The sequence below is a fragment of the Alexandromys fortis genome, unplaced genomic scaffold (genome assembly GCF_014885135.2).
Source record: "Alexandromys fortis isolate MF-2015 unplaced genomic scaffold, M_Fortis_MF-2015_v1.1 scaffold_157, whole genome shotgun sequence".
NCBI classification, from domain to species: Eukaryota; Metazoa; Chordata; class Mammalia; order Rodentia; family Cricetidae; genus Alexandromys; species Alexandromys fortis.
In genome coordinates, this window is record NW_026068041.1 from 3,231,729 (window position 1) to 3,247,632 (window position 15,904).

General features: G+C 47.3%; 1 protein-coding gene across 1 annotated transcript in view; it reads left to right on the forward strand.

The window, feature by feature from the left end:
- Mei1 (meiotic double-stranded break formation protein 1) overlaps positions 1-15,904 on the forward strand; it is a 59,640-nt gene that overhangs the window by 12,963 nt on the left and 30,773 nt on the right. The window contains exons 5-13 of the mRNA XM_050165705.1: positions 146-251; positions 2,609-2,812; positions 4,591-4,721; positions 6,066-6,180; positions 7,179-7,295; positions 9,168-9,267; positions 9,375-9,509; positions 13,419-13,533; positions 14,910-15,001. Of these exons, the coding sequence (XP_050021662.1) occupies positions 146-251; positions 2,609-2,812; positions 4,591-4,721; positions 6,066-6,180; positions 7,179-7,295; positions 9,168-9,267; positions 9,375-9,509; positions 13,419-13,533; positions 14,910-15,001 (1,115 nt within the window). The remainder of the gene's footprint in view (positions 1-145; positions 252-2,608; positions 2,813-4,590; positions 4,722-6,065; positions 6,181-7,178; positions 7,296-9,167; positions 9,268-9,374; positions 9,510-13,418; positions 13,534-14,909; positions 15,002-15,904) is intronic.

Sequence of the window (15,904 nt, forward strand, 5' to 3'; positions counted from 1 at the left end):
TCCAGGTGCTCCCAGTTGAATGGAGGAGACAGAGACTTAGCTAAGGTTAATTGTGGTGAAAGACATGCACAACAGGCACTAGTCTGGGTCGGGCAAGGTCATCATTGGAGGCCAGCCATGACTCTGACGTGTTTGCTCTCTGCAGCTATGTTGCATGCCCTCCATGGGAGGCAGCCTGGCCATCATGACTCTTCTCGGCAAGCTGGTGGATGCCGTTTCTGGTTTGGCGGATGAGCTTGTAATGGAGCACAGTGAGTTTCCGTTGGAGAGGGTGGCTCCTACCCTCTACCTGCCTTGGTTACATTGCCACTTGAGTGTCCCGTTAACTATGTGCTCATACTTGGGAAGGCATTGCTTTTCTTACTGTTTTTGTTTGCTTGTTTCCTTAAATCTGCAGTATGTGCTTTATATTGGTCAGTTTGAAAACAAAACAAAAAAACAGTTTCTAAGTTTCTTGACTCTGATCTTGGGCTTTTTTTTTTTTTTCTTTTTCTATTTTAAGGCAGGGTCTAACCACATAGTCCAGCCTGGCCTGAAACTCACAGTTTTCCCTCAGTCTAGGGAGTACTGGTATTAGAGGTGTGCACTACAAATGAACTAAGGACTTATCATGACCTTCCTTCTGGGTGAAAAAATTAGTTCTGGGGCATAGAATCACCTTCACATTTTACTAGAGTGTTTGTGAGTGTGCACAAGTGTGTGCAGCGGTGTACGTGCCTCAGAGAGTTTGTAAGATGCAGAGAACAACTCTTGGGAGTCATTTTCTTCTGCCAGCTTGTGGGATCTGGAGACCAAGCTCAGGTCATCAGGTTTCCAGGCAAGCCCTCTACCCACTGCTCAGAGACCCAGACACACTCTAGAAAAGATCCGTGGCATGCAAATCGTATCTCCCAGAGGGTCGTCCTTTAAGTTCTGACTTTCTCTTTTGGTCGTGTACTTAGGAAGCGGTTTTTTTTTTTTTTTTTTTTTTTTTTTTTGGTAGGGAAATCACTATTACCTCACTGAAGGCCCCAAGAGAGTGTCACATCCCCTGGAGCTGGAGTTATAAGGTCATGCGAACCCCTTGATGTGGGTGCTGGGACCTGAACTCAGGTCCTCCGTAAGAGCCGCAAGTGCTCTTTAACTCTGAGTCGTTTCTCCAGCCCCTAGTTCAGAGTATATGGTAACTGACGTAAGATTCCTTGTTTGTGGGAAATGCAAATCAAGACAACTTTAAGATACCATCTTACACCTGTCAGAATGGCTAAAATCAAAAACACCAATGATAGCCTATGCTGGAGAGGTTGTGGAGAAAGGGGGACACTTATCCATTGCTGGTGGGAATGCAAACTTGTACAACCACTCTGGAAAGCAGTGTGGCGATTTCTCAGAAAATTCGGGATCAACCTACCCATGGACCCAGCAATACCACTCTTGGGAATATACCCAAGAGAGGCCTTATCATGCAACAAAAATATATGCTCTACTATGTTCATAGCAGCATTGTTTGTAATAGCCAGAACCTGGAAACAACCTAGATGCCCCTCAATTGAAGAATGGATGAAGAAAGTATGGAATATATACATATTAGAGTACTACTCAGCAGTAAAAAACAAGGACTTCTTGAAGTTTGCAGGCAAATGGATGGAAATAGAAAACACTATCCTGAGTGAGGTAAGCCAGACCCAAAAAGAGGAACATGGGATGTACTCACTCATATTTGGTTTCTAGCCATAAATAAAGGACATTGAGCCTATAATTCGGGTTCTTAGAGAAGCTAAATAAGAAGGAGAACCCAAAGAAAAACATATAGGCATCCTCCTGCATATTAACCTTCATCAGGCGATGAAAGGAGACAGAGACAGAGACCCACATTGGAGCACTGGACTGAAATCTCAAGGTCCAAATCAGGAGCAGAAGGAGAGCGAACATGAGCAAGGAACTCAGGACCGCGAGGGGTGCACCCACACACTGAGACAATGGAGATGCTCTATCGGGAACTCACCAAGGCCAGCTGACCTGGGTCTGAAAAAGCCTGGGTTAAAACCGGTCTCACTGAACAAAGCGGACAATGAGGACTACTGAGACATCAAGAACAATGGCAATGGGTTTTTGATCCTACTGCATGTAGTGGCTTTGTGGGAGCCTAGGATGTTTGGATGCTCACCTTACGAGACCTGGACGGAGGAGGGTTATCCTTGGACTTCCCACGGGACGGAGAGCCCTGATTGCTCTTTGGGCTGACGAGGGAGGGGGAATGGATTGGGGGAGGGGGAGGGAAAGGGGAGGCGGAGGTGGGGAAGAGACAGAAATATTTAATAAATAAATAAAGAAAGAAAAAAAAAGGAAAAAAAAAGAAAGTAAAAAAAAAAGCAGCATACAAAACAGCAAAAAAAAAAAAAAAAAAAAAGATTCCTTGTTTGTGGCTGGAGCGATGGCTGAACGACTAAGAATGGAGTTCGGTTCCCAGTACCCACATAGGGTAGCACACAGCTGCCTGTAGCCTTGATCTGACACCCTCTTCTGCCGTCCTTGGGCACCTGCCCTCTGCATCCACATGCTCAAACCCACCTGCAGACACAACATTAAAAACAAAACCTAAAAGATTGCTTCTACTTTTTCTGGATAGGCACATTGATGGAACATCTGCTGAGGGGCTTGGTTTACCCCAACGAGGCAGTGCAGGCCTCCGTCTGCTACCTCTATGGGAAGCTCTACTCCTCACCGACGGCAGCTGAGATGCTTGCAGGCCATTTCCGGGAGAAGCTGTGTCCCCTCTTCCTTTCCACCCTGGACAATGCCCAGACAAAGGACCTACAGTTCAACTGTCTGGGTAAGACGATGTTGGCGGGTAAAGGAAGAAGCTCTCGAATTTGAGGACTTACGATACTGGCTGTTGCAGGTGGAGCGGAGGTTTGCTGCATTGGAGAGGGCAGAAGGCAGGTTGGGGAGAGAAGGTTCATAGAGTGAGTGAGAGATGCCTACATTTGGTGTGGCGCTTTAAGAATGTTGTCTTTGGGAGAAAAAGATGAAGGGAAATAGAGGGTGTTTTGCTTTGAATCTTTGCTGCCTGAATTTGCTGTCACTGTTAATTGTTATACCACACAGTTTTCCAAAAAATCCTCTATGTCCTCTTCTGGCCTCCAGGGTAAAGGTCAGGTTTCCCTGCTTGTTATATAGGCAGCTTCTTCCTCTTTCTCTTCCTATTCTTCCTCCTCCTCCATTTGAGACTGGTCTCAGTGTATAGCCTAGGCTGGCCTTCAACCTTGTCTTTCAGATTTGTGGCACCACGCCTGGCTATTTGAGGATTTTAGGAGCCTCGGTTTAGCCTTCAGGTCTCTTGTCCTGCTCCTTACGTGGATGCACACGAGCTGGTGGATGCTTCTGAACCGTGAGCTGTCTAGTTTGCTGTATTTGCTGGTACCGGTGATTGGACTCTATGCCAGCTCCAGCTTTCTGTTTTTGACGCTGTCATAGAGGACTGAGTGTGGGCTGCTTTCGGAGCAGGAGCTAGAGGGAAAAGCATCATCTATGTGACAACAACAGCTTCTTTTCACAGTCTAAGCCAAGAGCTGTCAGAACAGCCCAGCCACTCAGAGAGTGTTAATTCTGAGCCAGGCTGTGTGCTGGACTCTTGGATCACAAAGATGGTCAGACCCAGCTTCTATCCAGTGGGGACTCACGGGCCATGTGCAGGACAGACATGGATGACTGGGATACAGTGTGGCATCCTGACATAGAGCTGCAAAGAGGGTGAGGAGGGCAGAGGACAGGAGAGGCTTCCTGTAAAGAAAGATGCTTAGACTGAGCCTGTGTGTGCTGGGAATGGGAGGGAGGGAAGTAACATGGGCAGAAGCACCAGGGATGAAGCAGCCTGATGGGTAGCTTGTGACAAGCCAGTGTTGGAATCAGAGAAGATTAGCGTTCAGAGGGGCATTAAGTTGAAATCCTGGTCTCTCCCAGAGCTGGCCTAGGGAAAGAAGAGGGAAATCTCATTTTAAATCCTACCTCTTCTCTGGAGCCTTTCTCTCCAAATAGGTATGCAGTTATATTCTTATTTTTTTGAGCTTTTTTTTATATGTACTTATTTTTATTTTATGTGTATGAGTGTTTTGTTTCTCTGTATGTCCAAGTGCCACATGCACAAAGAACCTGCAGAGGCCGGAAGAGGGAATCAGATCCCCTTGAACTAGAGTTACAGATGGTCCCTGTAGGCAGTGCCACCCCTGAGTAGGCAGACCTGGGCTGTAGGAGAAGGCAGACTGAGCGAACCCTGCAAAGCCAGCCAGGAAGCAGCATTCCTACATGGTTCCTAACTGGGTCTGCTTGAGTCCCTGCCCTGCCTTCCCTCAGTGGTGGACTCTGAGGTAGAAGACAAATGCTTTGCTCCCTGAGTCGCTTCTGTTCAGAGTTTTATCATAGCAACAGGAAGCCAGACCAGGCCACAGCTGAATTCCTAGACTCACAGGCCTTACAGTTGTAGGTTCGCTGGGTCACAGATACCAACTTCACATCTATGGAGACCCGAAGAAGTCTCTCGGGCTGTCTGAGGGGCCGTCTTGGGAGGACCCTGGTGCCCTTCTGACCTCAGTCAACCTCTCTGCACCCTAGGTTTGCTAAGGCAGCTGCTGAAGTATGATCTCTTTGTGTCCGTGATCATGAGCAAGTCGGTGCTGGTGGAGAGTGCCGAGAGTGTTGAGCGGCCATCAAGAGAGACCTCGCTGCCTTTGGTGCTCAAAAAGGTAGTGGTGGGCCAGGGTCCGAGCTCCGTTGGAGAGCATGTGCGTAGCATGTGGGGCAGGATCAGGCATGCAAGATTTCCTGGGCCACATGGGATCCTGCCTCAAAACAACAGCAGTAGCAGTAGCAACAACAACAACAACACCACTAAAGAACAAAGCAAAGCCCAAACAACCTCTCTCAAAACAACCAAGTTTTGATGAGACAATTTAGTTGTGGTTAACACCTCAAATTTACCGTTGTTTGACCTGAATTCCCACCTTGGCTTTGCCTCTTCTCTTTTCATCTGTGTGGCCTGGAGTTTGATAATCTGCATAGAGGACTCATGGGCCTGGGTGTTTATTATATGACAATGACTTCTTTTTTGTTGTTTTAAGATTTATTTATTATGTATATAGTGTTCTGTCTGCATGTATGCCTGCAGGCCAGAAGAAGGCACCAGATTTCATTATGGCTGGCCATGAGCTGTCATGTGGTTGCTGGGAATTGAACTCAGGACCTCTGGAAGAGCAGCCAGTGCTCTTAACCGCTGAGCCATCTCTCCAGCTCTCTTGGCAATGACTTCTTACACTGAATGGCTACAGGACAAAATTAAAAAGGGAAAAGGCACATGCAGTAAGGTCCAAGGAAAACCGGACAGAGGTTCCTAAAATCCTCTCACAAGGTGCTGTAGGTCCTCCAACAGTTCGCTGTGAAAATCGACGGGAAATGTTGCCTACTGAGGGAGGTTTTTGTGTCCTGGAGTTTTGCCTGGAGCAGGGTGGTCACGAAGGTACCCTTTGCCTCCCACAGCCTAGGTTTCTGGGCTCCCAGAAGGACAGCAGCTGCTCTCAGATACATTGGTGTTCACATAGTTTAGTCATAGCTGCCCTCATTGGGCCCGACAGGAGCAGGGACCCCCCCCCAACCCAAATTCCAAATCTAGCCAAAGTTCAGTTTAGTAAACACTTCTCGCCAAGAGCAATAGCTTTAGACTAGTTACATGAACTCTTTTTGACACACTCCGAAAAGCAAAGATCACAGTGGCGGACTCTTGTTGTGTCTGTCACGCGACTATAGCGAATGCCCGAGCCGGATAAGAGTTTTCGCTAATGAATCCCCGTTTATGAATTGGTGCTCCTTTTAGAGCCGTGTGTCATTGGTGGATTTCACGTTGAGTCCTTCACTCTGTTTTCCCCTGAGTCAGGCAGAGACTCATTACCATAGTCTGTGATTGTTCTCCTTCTGCCTGGTGCCACGACATGGAAGCCGTGATGATTTGGGCTTCTGCCCTAAGATGCTTAGGTTGGGCTCTCTGGTCTTCTTGATGACGCGACTGGGGTGCTTTTCGCCACCTCTTTCTCCAGTTTCTCCTCTCCAGAGACGAGATCCTGCAGGTGGCCAGCTCCCACTGTATAACTGCGGTGCTGGTCCACTCCCCCGCAAAGCATGCCGCTGCCTTCATTCATGCTGACATCCCAGGTATGGGGAGCCGCTGATCTTCCTCTCTGGGGACTCGAGGATTCTGACTAGAGCTGGGAGGCTGCAGCCGCAGTTTGTCAGAAGATCTCTGATAACTCGCTCAGGAGGGACTGGGCAGGGCTAAAGTCAACTATATGTCAAGTAGGCTTCCTACTAACTATGGACTTGAGCAGTTTGTTACTGAGACTTGCCATTCATTTGACCTTCGGGGGGTGGCAGAAGGACCTGAGACAGGAAGGCAAATGTCTGTTGAGGAGCTTTGAGGAACCAGGAAATAAGCCTGGCGGTTATTGCAGATGTCAAACATGGTGGAACCCATCTGGGTTGTTTTACTTTTTGTGGTCAGGGTTTCAAACAAGGACCTTGCTCATGCTAAGTGGGTACTCTGTCACCGATGGGCGTTCCAGCCCATCTTTATTTTATGGTTTGGGAAACTAATTTTTTTCCTAGAAAAGACACAAACTTACATAAATGGAGACCATTACATAGTACTCACCAGACCCGTGTGAATAGGTGCACCTCTTTTGGTAGAGGAGGTGGAAGGATGTGGAATGTGCACAGTTTGGAAGGGCTGTAAATGATAGATAACTGGGGAGAATTAAGGTTCGGAGAAGGGAGACGATATCCCAAGCCAGCCAGAGCAGTCGCTGGCAGAGATGCGACGTGCAGCTGAGACCGATTATCAAAGCTCTTTATTTCTAAATTGTGCCGCTGCCCATCTGCCCTTCCCGAGAGTGTGAAGACCCCAAGTTCCCGTGCCTACCAAGCGGAAATGGCTTCCACTGTTACTGTGGCCTTTTCGGGTCCTCGGTTTCTCCATCTGTTAAAAAAGAAATACCTTCGTGACCCTGAGAGCACTTTGAAGGTTTATCTGTGGATTGGCAGTTTCTGATGGAGAAGGCTGTGTGTGTGGACAGACAGAAGGAGAAAGGGGGGATGTGTGGCTAAAGGGCCCCGACCTCCAGCTGTCACCCATTGTCCTCTCTGTCCCTGGCCAGAGTTCCTCTTCGAGCATCTGTTGGCTTCCAGCGAAGTGCTCGTCTGGTCCAGCTACAATTGCTTGATCCTCCTGGCAGAGGAACCGCTCTTCTTCTCCAAATGTCACACGGTGTACGGTTGGTAACAGGGGCCCCGGGCCCACTCCAGGGTCATGGGCAGCGGAGGCTGTGGAGGGGCTGACATCCACGTTAGGGGTGCAGCGCAGACTCAATCCATGTGTAAATGTATCTAGGTGTTTCTGTTGAGACTCTTCGTCAGGAAGGGGCATTCTTATTAGCCGCTCAGTGAACTCTAGCTTCACACCAAATACAATTTTCAAACAGTTAGATTCAGCCTTGGATTCAGTCCTCTGTGTGACCTAGATATCTGTCCATCTATTTAGTCTCAAGATTTTCTAGTTCATCCTTCAGGGTCTTTTGAAACTGTTCTTTGCTCTTCAATAGTAATGACCCTATTTGGGATTTATAAAAACATATCCAGATTTTTAGACTCAAAATAGTCTTTTTTTTTTTTTTCTTTTCTTTTTTTGGCTTCTCTGTGTAGTCCTGACTGTCCTGGAACTCTCTGTAAGCCAGATTGGCTGTGAACTCACAGAGATCCTCCTGCCCCTGCCTACTGAGTTGCTGGGGTTAAAGGCGTGCGCCACCATGCCCAGCTCTGTGTTGGATTTTTAAGGAAGGTAGACCTTTGGTGTGGATCCCTACTGGGGAGTAGGCCAGTGTCCTGTCTGCTGAGTGTGTGTGACTTTGTGCCGGTCCTTTTCTCTGAGTCCCAGTGCCTCCATCTGGAGAGGAGGGGCTGGTGAGCTGTCTCCTTCCAGCTTTGGGAACCAGGGCCGGCCATGCTCATCAGTGGGACATGCCTAGCACTAGAACTCAGGCTGTCACCCGCTAGCCTGGGCAGCTACATTGCTGAGCTGTTGGTTAAATAGGGCCCTCTAGTCATTCTGCCCACTGACATCACTCTCCCTGTCTCCTCTGCTCAGTGAGTCCAGTTGGGGCGGGACCCAGTGGGGCTGGCTTGGGAGGGAGAGAAGGGGCCTTTGGTGGAGCTGGGCGAAACATTTGGTGGCTCAAGAGATGCTCAGTAGTTAACAGAAGACCCACAGACAGCTTACAACCACTTGGACCTGCAGTTCTTCCTGGTTAGAGTTTTGTCACCTTGACACAACTAGCTTTTGGGATGAGGGACTCAACTGAGAAAACACTTCCATCCAGATTGCCCGTACACAACCTGTGGGGCATTTTCTTTTTCTCTCTTTTTGGTTTTTCAAGAGAGGGTTTCCCTGTTTAGGCCTGGCTGTCCTAGAACTTGCTCTGTGGACCAGGCAGGCTGATCTCAACTCAGAGATCTGCCTGACTCAGCCTCCTGAGTGCTGGGATTAAAAGTGTGCACCACCACCACCTGTCCAACTTTGTATGCTGTTTCTCATCTATGTTGGGTATCAGACTGGGGCCAGGAAGTTTAGAAATACATATAACATGGTCTGTGTGCCTAAGAAAGGAAGAGAGGTGTGAATAGGCAGTTTCGATACAACTTAATTCAGTCTCTTAAACAGAAGCAAAAAGAGCTCAGGAGAGAGAGGTTCCCAGCTCTTCCTGGACGGAGCTGGGGGCTTTGTGGAGGAGCAAAGGAGGAAGGGGAAAGAGGTGACTTAATCAGTAGGGGCCACTGACTCCCTCCTGTGCTTGAGTCTGTGTGGATGTAGGGGGATAGAATGAGACAGATGAGGACATGGCCTTGAAAACCGCACACCTGGGTCTCATCTGGTCTCATCTGGTGTGATGGAGCCCAGGCCTTTACACGCTAGGCAAGCACTCTGTCCCTGAGCGGTACCTGTAGTCCTGGTCTTAGGAATCAGTTCAGCTGCGTCAGGGTCCTGTATACAGCCTGTAGGTTCTGTTTAGGGTATGTCGCCTCTCCTGGGTGGTTCATGGAAGGACCACAGAGCGCTGACCCCGTGTCTGTGGTCTGTTATCCTGAGGCAGGGATTGAGGCAGTGGTCAGGAGCCTCCAGGGAAGCCTGCAGATGACCAACACAGAACTGCATAAGCAGGGCCTGCTGCTCTTCGCGGAAATTCTGACTCGGTAAGCAAAGATGTCAGGTAGGACTGTTGACGGAGAGGTGAGCATTAATTCCTGGGGGGGGGGGCAGGGATGAATCAGTCACTCGTTCCTCACCTACCGTTTCACAGGCAGCCAGAAGAGATCAAGCTGTTCACAAGCTCAGCCATGTGCAAAGATGCCAGCCGTGCCCTCCAGGAGGCCGTGAGCAGCCCGGTGGTAGATGTGGCCGCTGAAGCACTAAGGGCCATTTCGGCTTTTCTGAGGTGAGAGGCTGAGGCAGGCTGAACTGAACATGCCTGAGGGTCTGTGGAGGCCAGGCAGCTTCCGGGATGCTTTCTTGTACCACGGTCATTATTGTCATTTGTTGCTATTGCTGTTTTGTTGAGACTGGATCTCATGGTGAAGCCCAGGCTGGCCTAGAACTCACTATGTACCCCAGGTTGGCTTCAAACAGTAACTTTCCTGTCTCTACTTTCTAAGTGTTAGGACTAACACGAGCCCCACACCTGATTTCCTGTAGTTCCTTCCTCCTTTTTTTTCTTTTCTGAGACAAGGTTTCTTTACATATCCCTGGCTGTCCTGGAACTCACACTTTAGACCGGACTGGCCTCAAACTCACAGAAATTCTCTTGCCTCTGTCTCCTGAGCGCTAGGACTAAAGGTTTTGCCACCACACCAGACTTCTGTTTGTTTCTTTCTTTTTTTAAAAAATGTTTACTTATTTATTATGTATACAATATCCTGTATGTCTGCCCACAAGCCAGAGGAGGGCACCAGACCTCATTATAGATGGTTGTGAGCCACCATGTGGTTGCTGGGAACTGAACTCAGGACCTTTGGAAGAACAGGCAATGTTCTTAACCGCTAAGCCATCTCTCCAGCCCCCTGTTTGTTTCTTTTTGAGGAAAGATCTGGTGTAGTCCAGGCTGGCCTCAAAGTTGCTGCGTGGCAGATGATGACCTTGTATTTCTTTGCATCCTGCCTCAGATTTCTGAGTACTGGGATTATACAAGAATGTACCACCTCAATCAGTTAAATATGGTTTTTGAAGCAATATCTCTTAACAGCCCCCACGTCCCCCACCAAGCCCTCTCTTCTTCTTTTCAAGGTCGGTCAGCTGTAACTTTATTTTTACATTGTAAAGGTTGCTAACATTTATAGTTCCTTCCTTCCTTATATTTAAAATCTTTGTGATTTAACTCCAGGGTGGTTCTAAAAATTGAAGCAAAAAAAAAAATAACATTTACATTACAATAACTCGATTCTCTCTCTCCTTCCTTTTGTGGTTCCCTGGATTTGAATCTCTAAATCTGGAGCACGAATCCCAGGGTGGATGAGACGAGTAAGCCCCCACTGTGCCAGGGCACAGCTAGAGTAAAAGCCATGGCAGTCAGGCTCCCGTGCTCAGGAGGGCTGTGCTTGGAGGAGGCAGGAAGCAGCTCTCAAGCAGGTGGTGGTATTTGAGCTGTGCCTGGAGGGCTGAGGGAAGGCAGGTTGTGGAAAGACAGGGTGGGTGGAAAGGCAAGGGGAGCGTCCCGAGGCGCAGCAGTTGGCTCAGTTAGCAGGTTACAAGAAGCGGCGGTACCAGCAAAGATGTTTGGTCAGAGCTGGGGAGAGTTGGGGAGGAAGGTGAGTGAGTCATTCATCTTTGCAGGCTGCCGAGGGGTTGACTTTATCCCCCCCAGAACGCTGGCTGAGGTGGTCGCTCTGAGATGGAGTGGTTCGGCTCCGGGAGACAAACTAGAAGGGGAATGAAGAAAGCGAGAAGCTGAAACACAGATAGATAGCGCACACCAAATATAAGGGACCCGGGGCTTGAGGATCACTGTAGGAAAACGTTAGAGGGCCAGCATTCAGGTGGTGGTACACCCTGCAATCCCAGCACTTAGGAGGGTTGCTTGAGGATAGTGAAAACCCATCTGCATGGGCTGGCAAGATGGCTCCGTGGGTGAAAGCCCTTGCAGCATAAGCCAATGGCCCGAGTTCAGTCCCCAGAAAACCATGTCGGAAGGAGAGAGCTCACTCCTGAAAGTTGCCCTCTGACTTCTTTCTACACGTGCTCTCTGACATTCCTGCTCACATGTATATCACACATGACAATCAATAATTTTTAAAGAAATGGTCTGTGCAACATACCAAGATCCTGTCTCAAAAATCTAAGCAAAGGCCAGGTGGTAGTGGTGCCCACTTTTAATCCCAGCACTTGGGAAGTGGATCTCTGAGTTTGAAGCCAGCCTGGTCTACAAAGTGAGTTCTAGGACAGCCAGGGCTATGCAGAGAATTCTGTCTCAAAAAAAAAAAAAAAAAAAAAAAAAAAAAAAAAAAAAAAACNAAAAAAAAAAAAAAAAAAAAAAAAAAAAAAAAAAAAAAAAAAAAAAAAAACCTAAAAACCAAAACAAAACAGCAACAACAAGAAGCCAAAAATCAATCAAAGAAGAAAACAAGGGGTTTCTAGAAGGAGGAAGGAGAAGCCAAGCCTAAACTATGTGCAGTTGGCTGAAAACTTACTAGAAAGCCAAATAGCTCACTCAGTGTCAAAGGATCCAGGAATGAGAGATGATAGTGTTCCCTAGTTACTACACTCAGTTTAACAGAGTCCTTCCAGTGTCCTGTCTACGTAGACCTGAGTATGTCTTCAGACATAGTGCTTTTGTGGATATTGTCAAGTTAAGATAAAGTCATATAGCAGGGGTTTGCAAATTCAAGGACTATTGTCTAAGCTACAGTGGTGGCATTTACCTATAATCCTAGCACTGGGTGGTGGAGATAGGAGGATCAGGAGTTCAAGACCATCTTCAGGTACATAGGGAGCATTTGAAGTTAGCCCCAGCCACTTGAGACACCATCTCAAAACAAAACAAAACAAAAAAGAACACAATCCAGACATGATGGTGTGATGCCTGTAATCTCAGTACTTGGGAGGCTGAGACAAGAGAATTTCTGAGAGTTTTGGGTTAGCCTGGGCTACATAGTGAATTCTGAGCCAGTAAACTAAGAGTGAGACTCTGTTTCAAAAAGGTTGGGGTGGAGGATTGGGGTTGGAGAGATAGCTTGGTGGTTAACAGCACTGGTTGCTCTTCCAGAGGACCTGGGTTCCGTTCCAAGTACCCACATGGCAGTCACAACTGTCTGTAACTGCAGTTCCCGGGGATCTGATGCTCTCTCTTGGCCCCCAGTATTACCAGCCACCACATGTTGTGCACATAAATACACATGTGCACATAAATACAAATGCAACCAAAACATTTGTATGTATAAAAATAAATGAAACTTTAAAAGGGATGATTTAGATACATGGTAACTTGGAAAAGGGGAGGGAGAAGATACCATTGTGAAGACGGGCAGAATTAGGGCAATGCCAAGGAATGCAGAGATTGCTGGCAACCACCAACAAGCTAAGACAAGGAAAGATACTTCCCAAGATGCTTTAGATTTGCAGGTCAGTCCCGTCTTCTAACATTATGACAAGACATTGTTGTCTACAGAAATCACACTCAAGAACTACGCAATTGAACTGGTCAGTGATGACATGTATCTTTAATCCCAGCGCTCGGGAGGCAGAGGCAGGCGGATCTCTGTCAGTTTGAGGCTAGCCTGGTCAATAAATAAATAAATAAATAAATAAATAAATAAATAACAAAAACCAAACCAAAACCCAGAAACCAAAATTTAAAAAAAAAAAACACAAAAACCCTACACAATTGAATTATAAAAATTATCTCATAATATCCTAAGTATTGTGATTGGTTTAATGTCAGCTTGCCAGACATTAGAATCACCTGAACAGGAGGCCTCTCCTGAAGAGCTGTCCTGACGGCCTCGACTGATGTGGGTAGGAAGACCCGCACTCAGGATGGCACCTTCCTTCCTGGGATGGTTCAGACTTTTAAAAGAAAGAGGTGTGTCAGAAAGGAGGCTGTTTCCGTTTTTGTTCCCTGGCCTTCCCTCTTGCCACCTTGGTGGACTGGCCTAGTCTGATCCCCAGCATCAGTCTGTGAGGTTCCCTACTGTTAGGCTTCCCTCCGTGGAGGGACGAGGCTGCTGAGTACAGAGGGTGAACATGTACAGACAGCTATGCATCTGCTCTGGGTCTCCCAACGCCCCAAACTCTGGGGCATGGATTTTAGGACTATCTTACCTCTCCGAGCTTATTCTTGTCTCCACGGTTGTAGGAAGGACCATCAGAGCTCTCTGCCTGTGCAATACAGAGCCCTTCGGGCCTTGCTTGAAGCCATGCTGAGTCGATGCATGGAGTTTTCCCAAACCCCGTTGAACAGGAGGCCCCTGGTGAGTGAAGTGCAAGCCCCTGCCCTAATGTCTGTCTGTCTTTTTTTTTCTCTGCCATGGGACTGGAAGCATACATCATCTTGCTTATCTTATTTATTAGATTTTTTTTTTATTTTGGAATACTGGGGATTGAACCTAGGGCCTTGTACATGCTAGGCAAGTACTTTACCACTGAGCTATCTCTCCAGCTCTACAACTTGTCTTTAGAAAAGTAATTTGTACATCACCTTATCTCCCGTGCCAATTTACAGGCGTAAGGATAACTATCTCCATTCTGATTGGTGAAGAAACTGAAGCCCCAGGGGTTAAACACTTTTCTCTAAAGACCAAAATTTCGCTGGGCAGTGGTGGTGGCATCTGCCTTTAATCTCAGCACTCACTTGGCAGACAGAGACAGGTGGATCTCTTGTGAGTTTGATGCCAGCCTGGTATACAGAGTGAGTTCCAGAACAGGTTCCAATGCTACAGAGATATTTTTTTTTCTTGGAAAAAAAAATTCAAGGTACCTTAGCAAGCAAGGCTCATACCTATAATCCTTATATTCAAGAGGCTGAGGTAGGAGGATTGAAGAGTTTGAAGCTGGCCTCGGCTACATAATGTCCCAAAATAATTTATCTACTATCCAAGCAGGGTTAATTACATTTTCCCTTGTTTTGTTTCTGTTTTCTTGCTTACTTTTGTGCTTCTGGGAATCAGTAAAAGGCAAGTCCTCCCCACTAAGCCACATTCCTAACCCTACCTTTTAGGTATGGTAAACATTCTCACCTTATGTCATACTGGACGCTTTAGGATCTTAGAATCTGACTGATGGGTACTATGTTGTAATCATTGGCTGTTTTTGTTTTTGTTTTTGTTTTTCGAGCCTTGGCTTTCCTGAAACTAGTTCTGTAGCCCAGGCTTCTGCCTCCCAAGTGCTAGGATTAAAGGCTTGTACCACCACCGCCCGGCTAATTATTGGCTTTTTTATGGTTTATAGCCTTATGATATCAGGAAAGATGCTCTCAGTATGAGTGTTCGGTTTTTCAGGGCTATATTCTCAGACTGCTGGAGTGAGGGCTTTCTTGTGTTATGGAGCAAGAATATGGATGTTACAGCGACTTAGCTATTGTTCGCCTGCTGTGATAGCTTCCTTTCTGTTTGTAATAGACCAAGAGCCGTTCTTGAGGTGCTAGGCACATGGGGTTAAAGTTATTGCCTCTATTATTTTTAAGGGAGTTACTCAGATTTGTGAAGATATTAACACGATCCCTTGGAAAGTTAGGTGTATGTCCAGGGCAGGCTGCAGCGAGGGAAGGAGAGGCCTGTGCCATCTAGGCCTAGGCTGGCACGTGGAGTGGGTGTGTGACTCATAATCTCCTCTCCCCTCCTCACCCCAGGGCCATGCTTGCAGTAGAAACTCAGAGAAGGCCACTCTTCGAATGGGGAAATTCCTCCTGAGCACTCTGGAGGGGTTCAGGAATGCCTGCAGGTAGGCCACCTCTGCAGCCTGAGGCTGGAGAGTAGGGTCTGGCGAGTCTTAGGCAAAGGGCAGAGTAGCGTGTAGGTGTTTTGCTTGAATGTATGTATGTGTACCATGTACACACATTACCCATGGAAGCTAAGAGAGGGTATCAAGCCAGGTAGTGGTGATGAACGCCTTTAATTCCAACTTTTGGGAGGCAGAGGCAGGTAGATCTTTGAGTTTGACATCAGCCTCATCTACAGAGTGAGTTCCAGGGCAGCCAGGGCTATACAGGTAAACCCTGTCTCGAAAAACCAAAGAGAGAGAAAGAAGGAAAGAGAGAGGGAGTAGCGGATCCCCTGAAACTGGAGTTACAGGTGGTTGTCAGCCATCATGTGGGTGCTGGGAATTGAACCTGCATCCTCTGAAAGAGTAGCCAGTGTTTTTAACCCCTTGAGCCATCTCTCCAGCCCCCATGAAGTTATTTCTTATTTGCTTTTGTTTTGTTCTTCCCTGAAACTAGCCTGATGTCACCCATTACTCTTTTCTGAACACACTTCACATAAACAGATGTTTGTCACATCTGTGTGCCAGACCTGGAGATAGAGAGATACGTCAGAGTGACTCCTGCCCACAGGGAGCTGACAGTCTCTGCAGGAAGAGACACTTTTGGGTATATGTGCAAATTCTCTAAGTTGTATAACATCCAAGGAAGGTGTTATAGGCAGGGAGAGGAGAATCAGCAGATAGCATGAGATGGTCAGGGGGTACACATGGGTATGAAAGAGCCATATGTAATGGGGCAGCAGAGACTTGGAGGGCTAATTAAAGCCCTTAACTTCTCATTGAGGACTCTTAAAATTGCCCCCACCTGAGGGTGGGAATACTTTCCCCGAATGAGCTCAGTCTAAGAGGGTACATCCTCTCTCT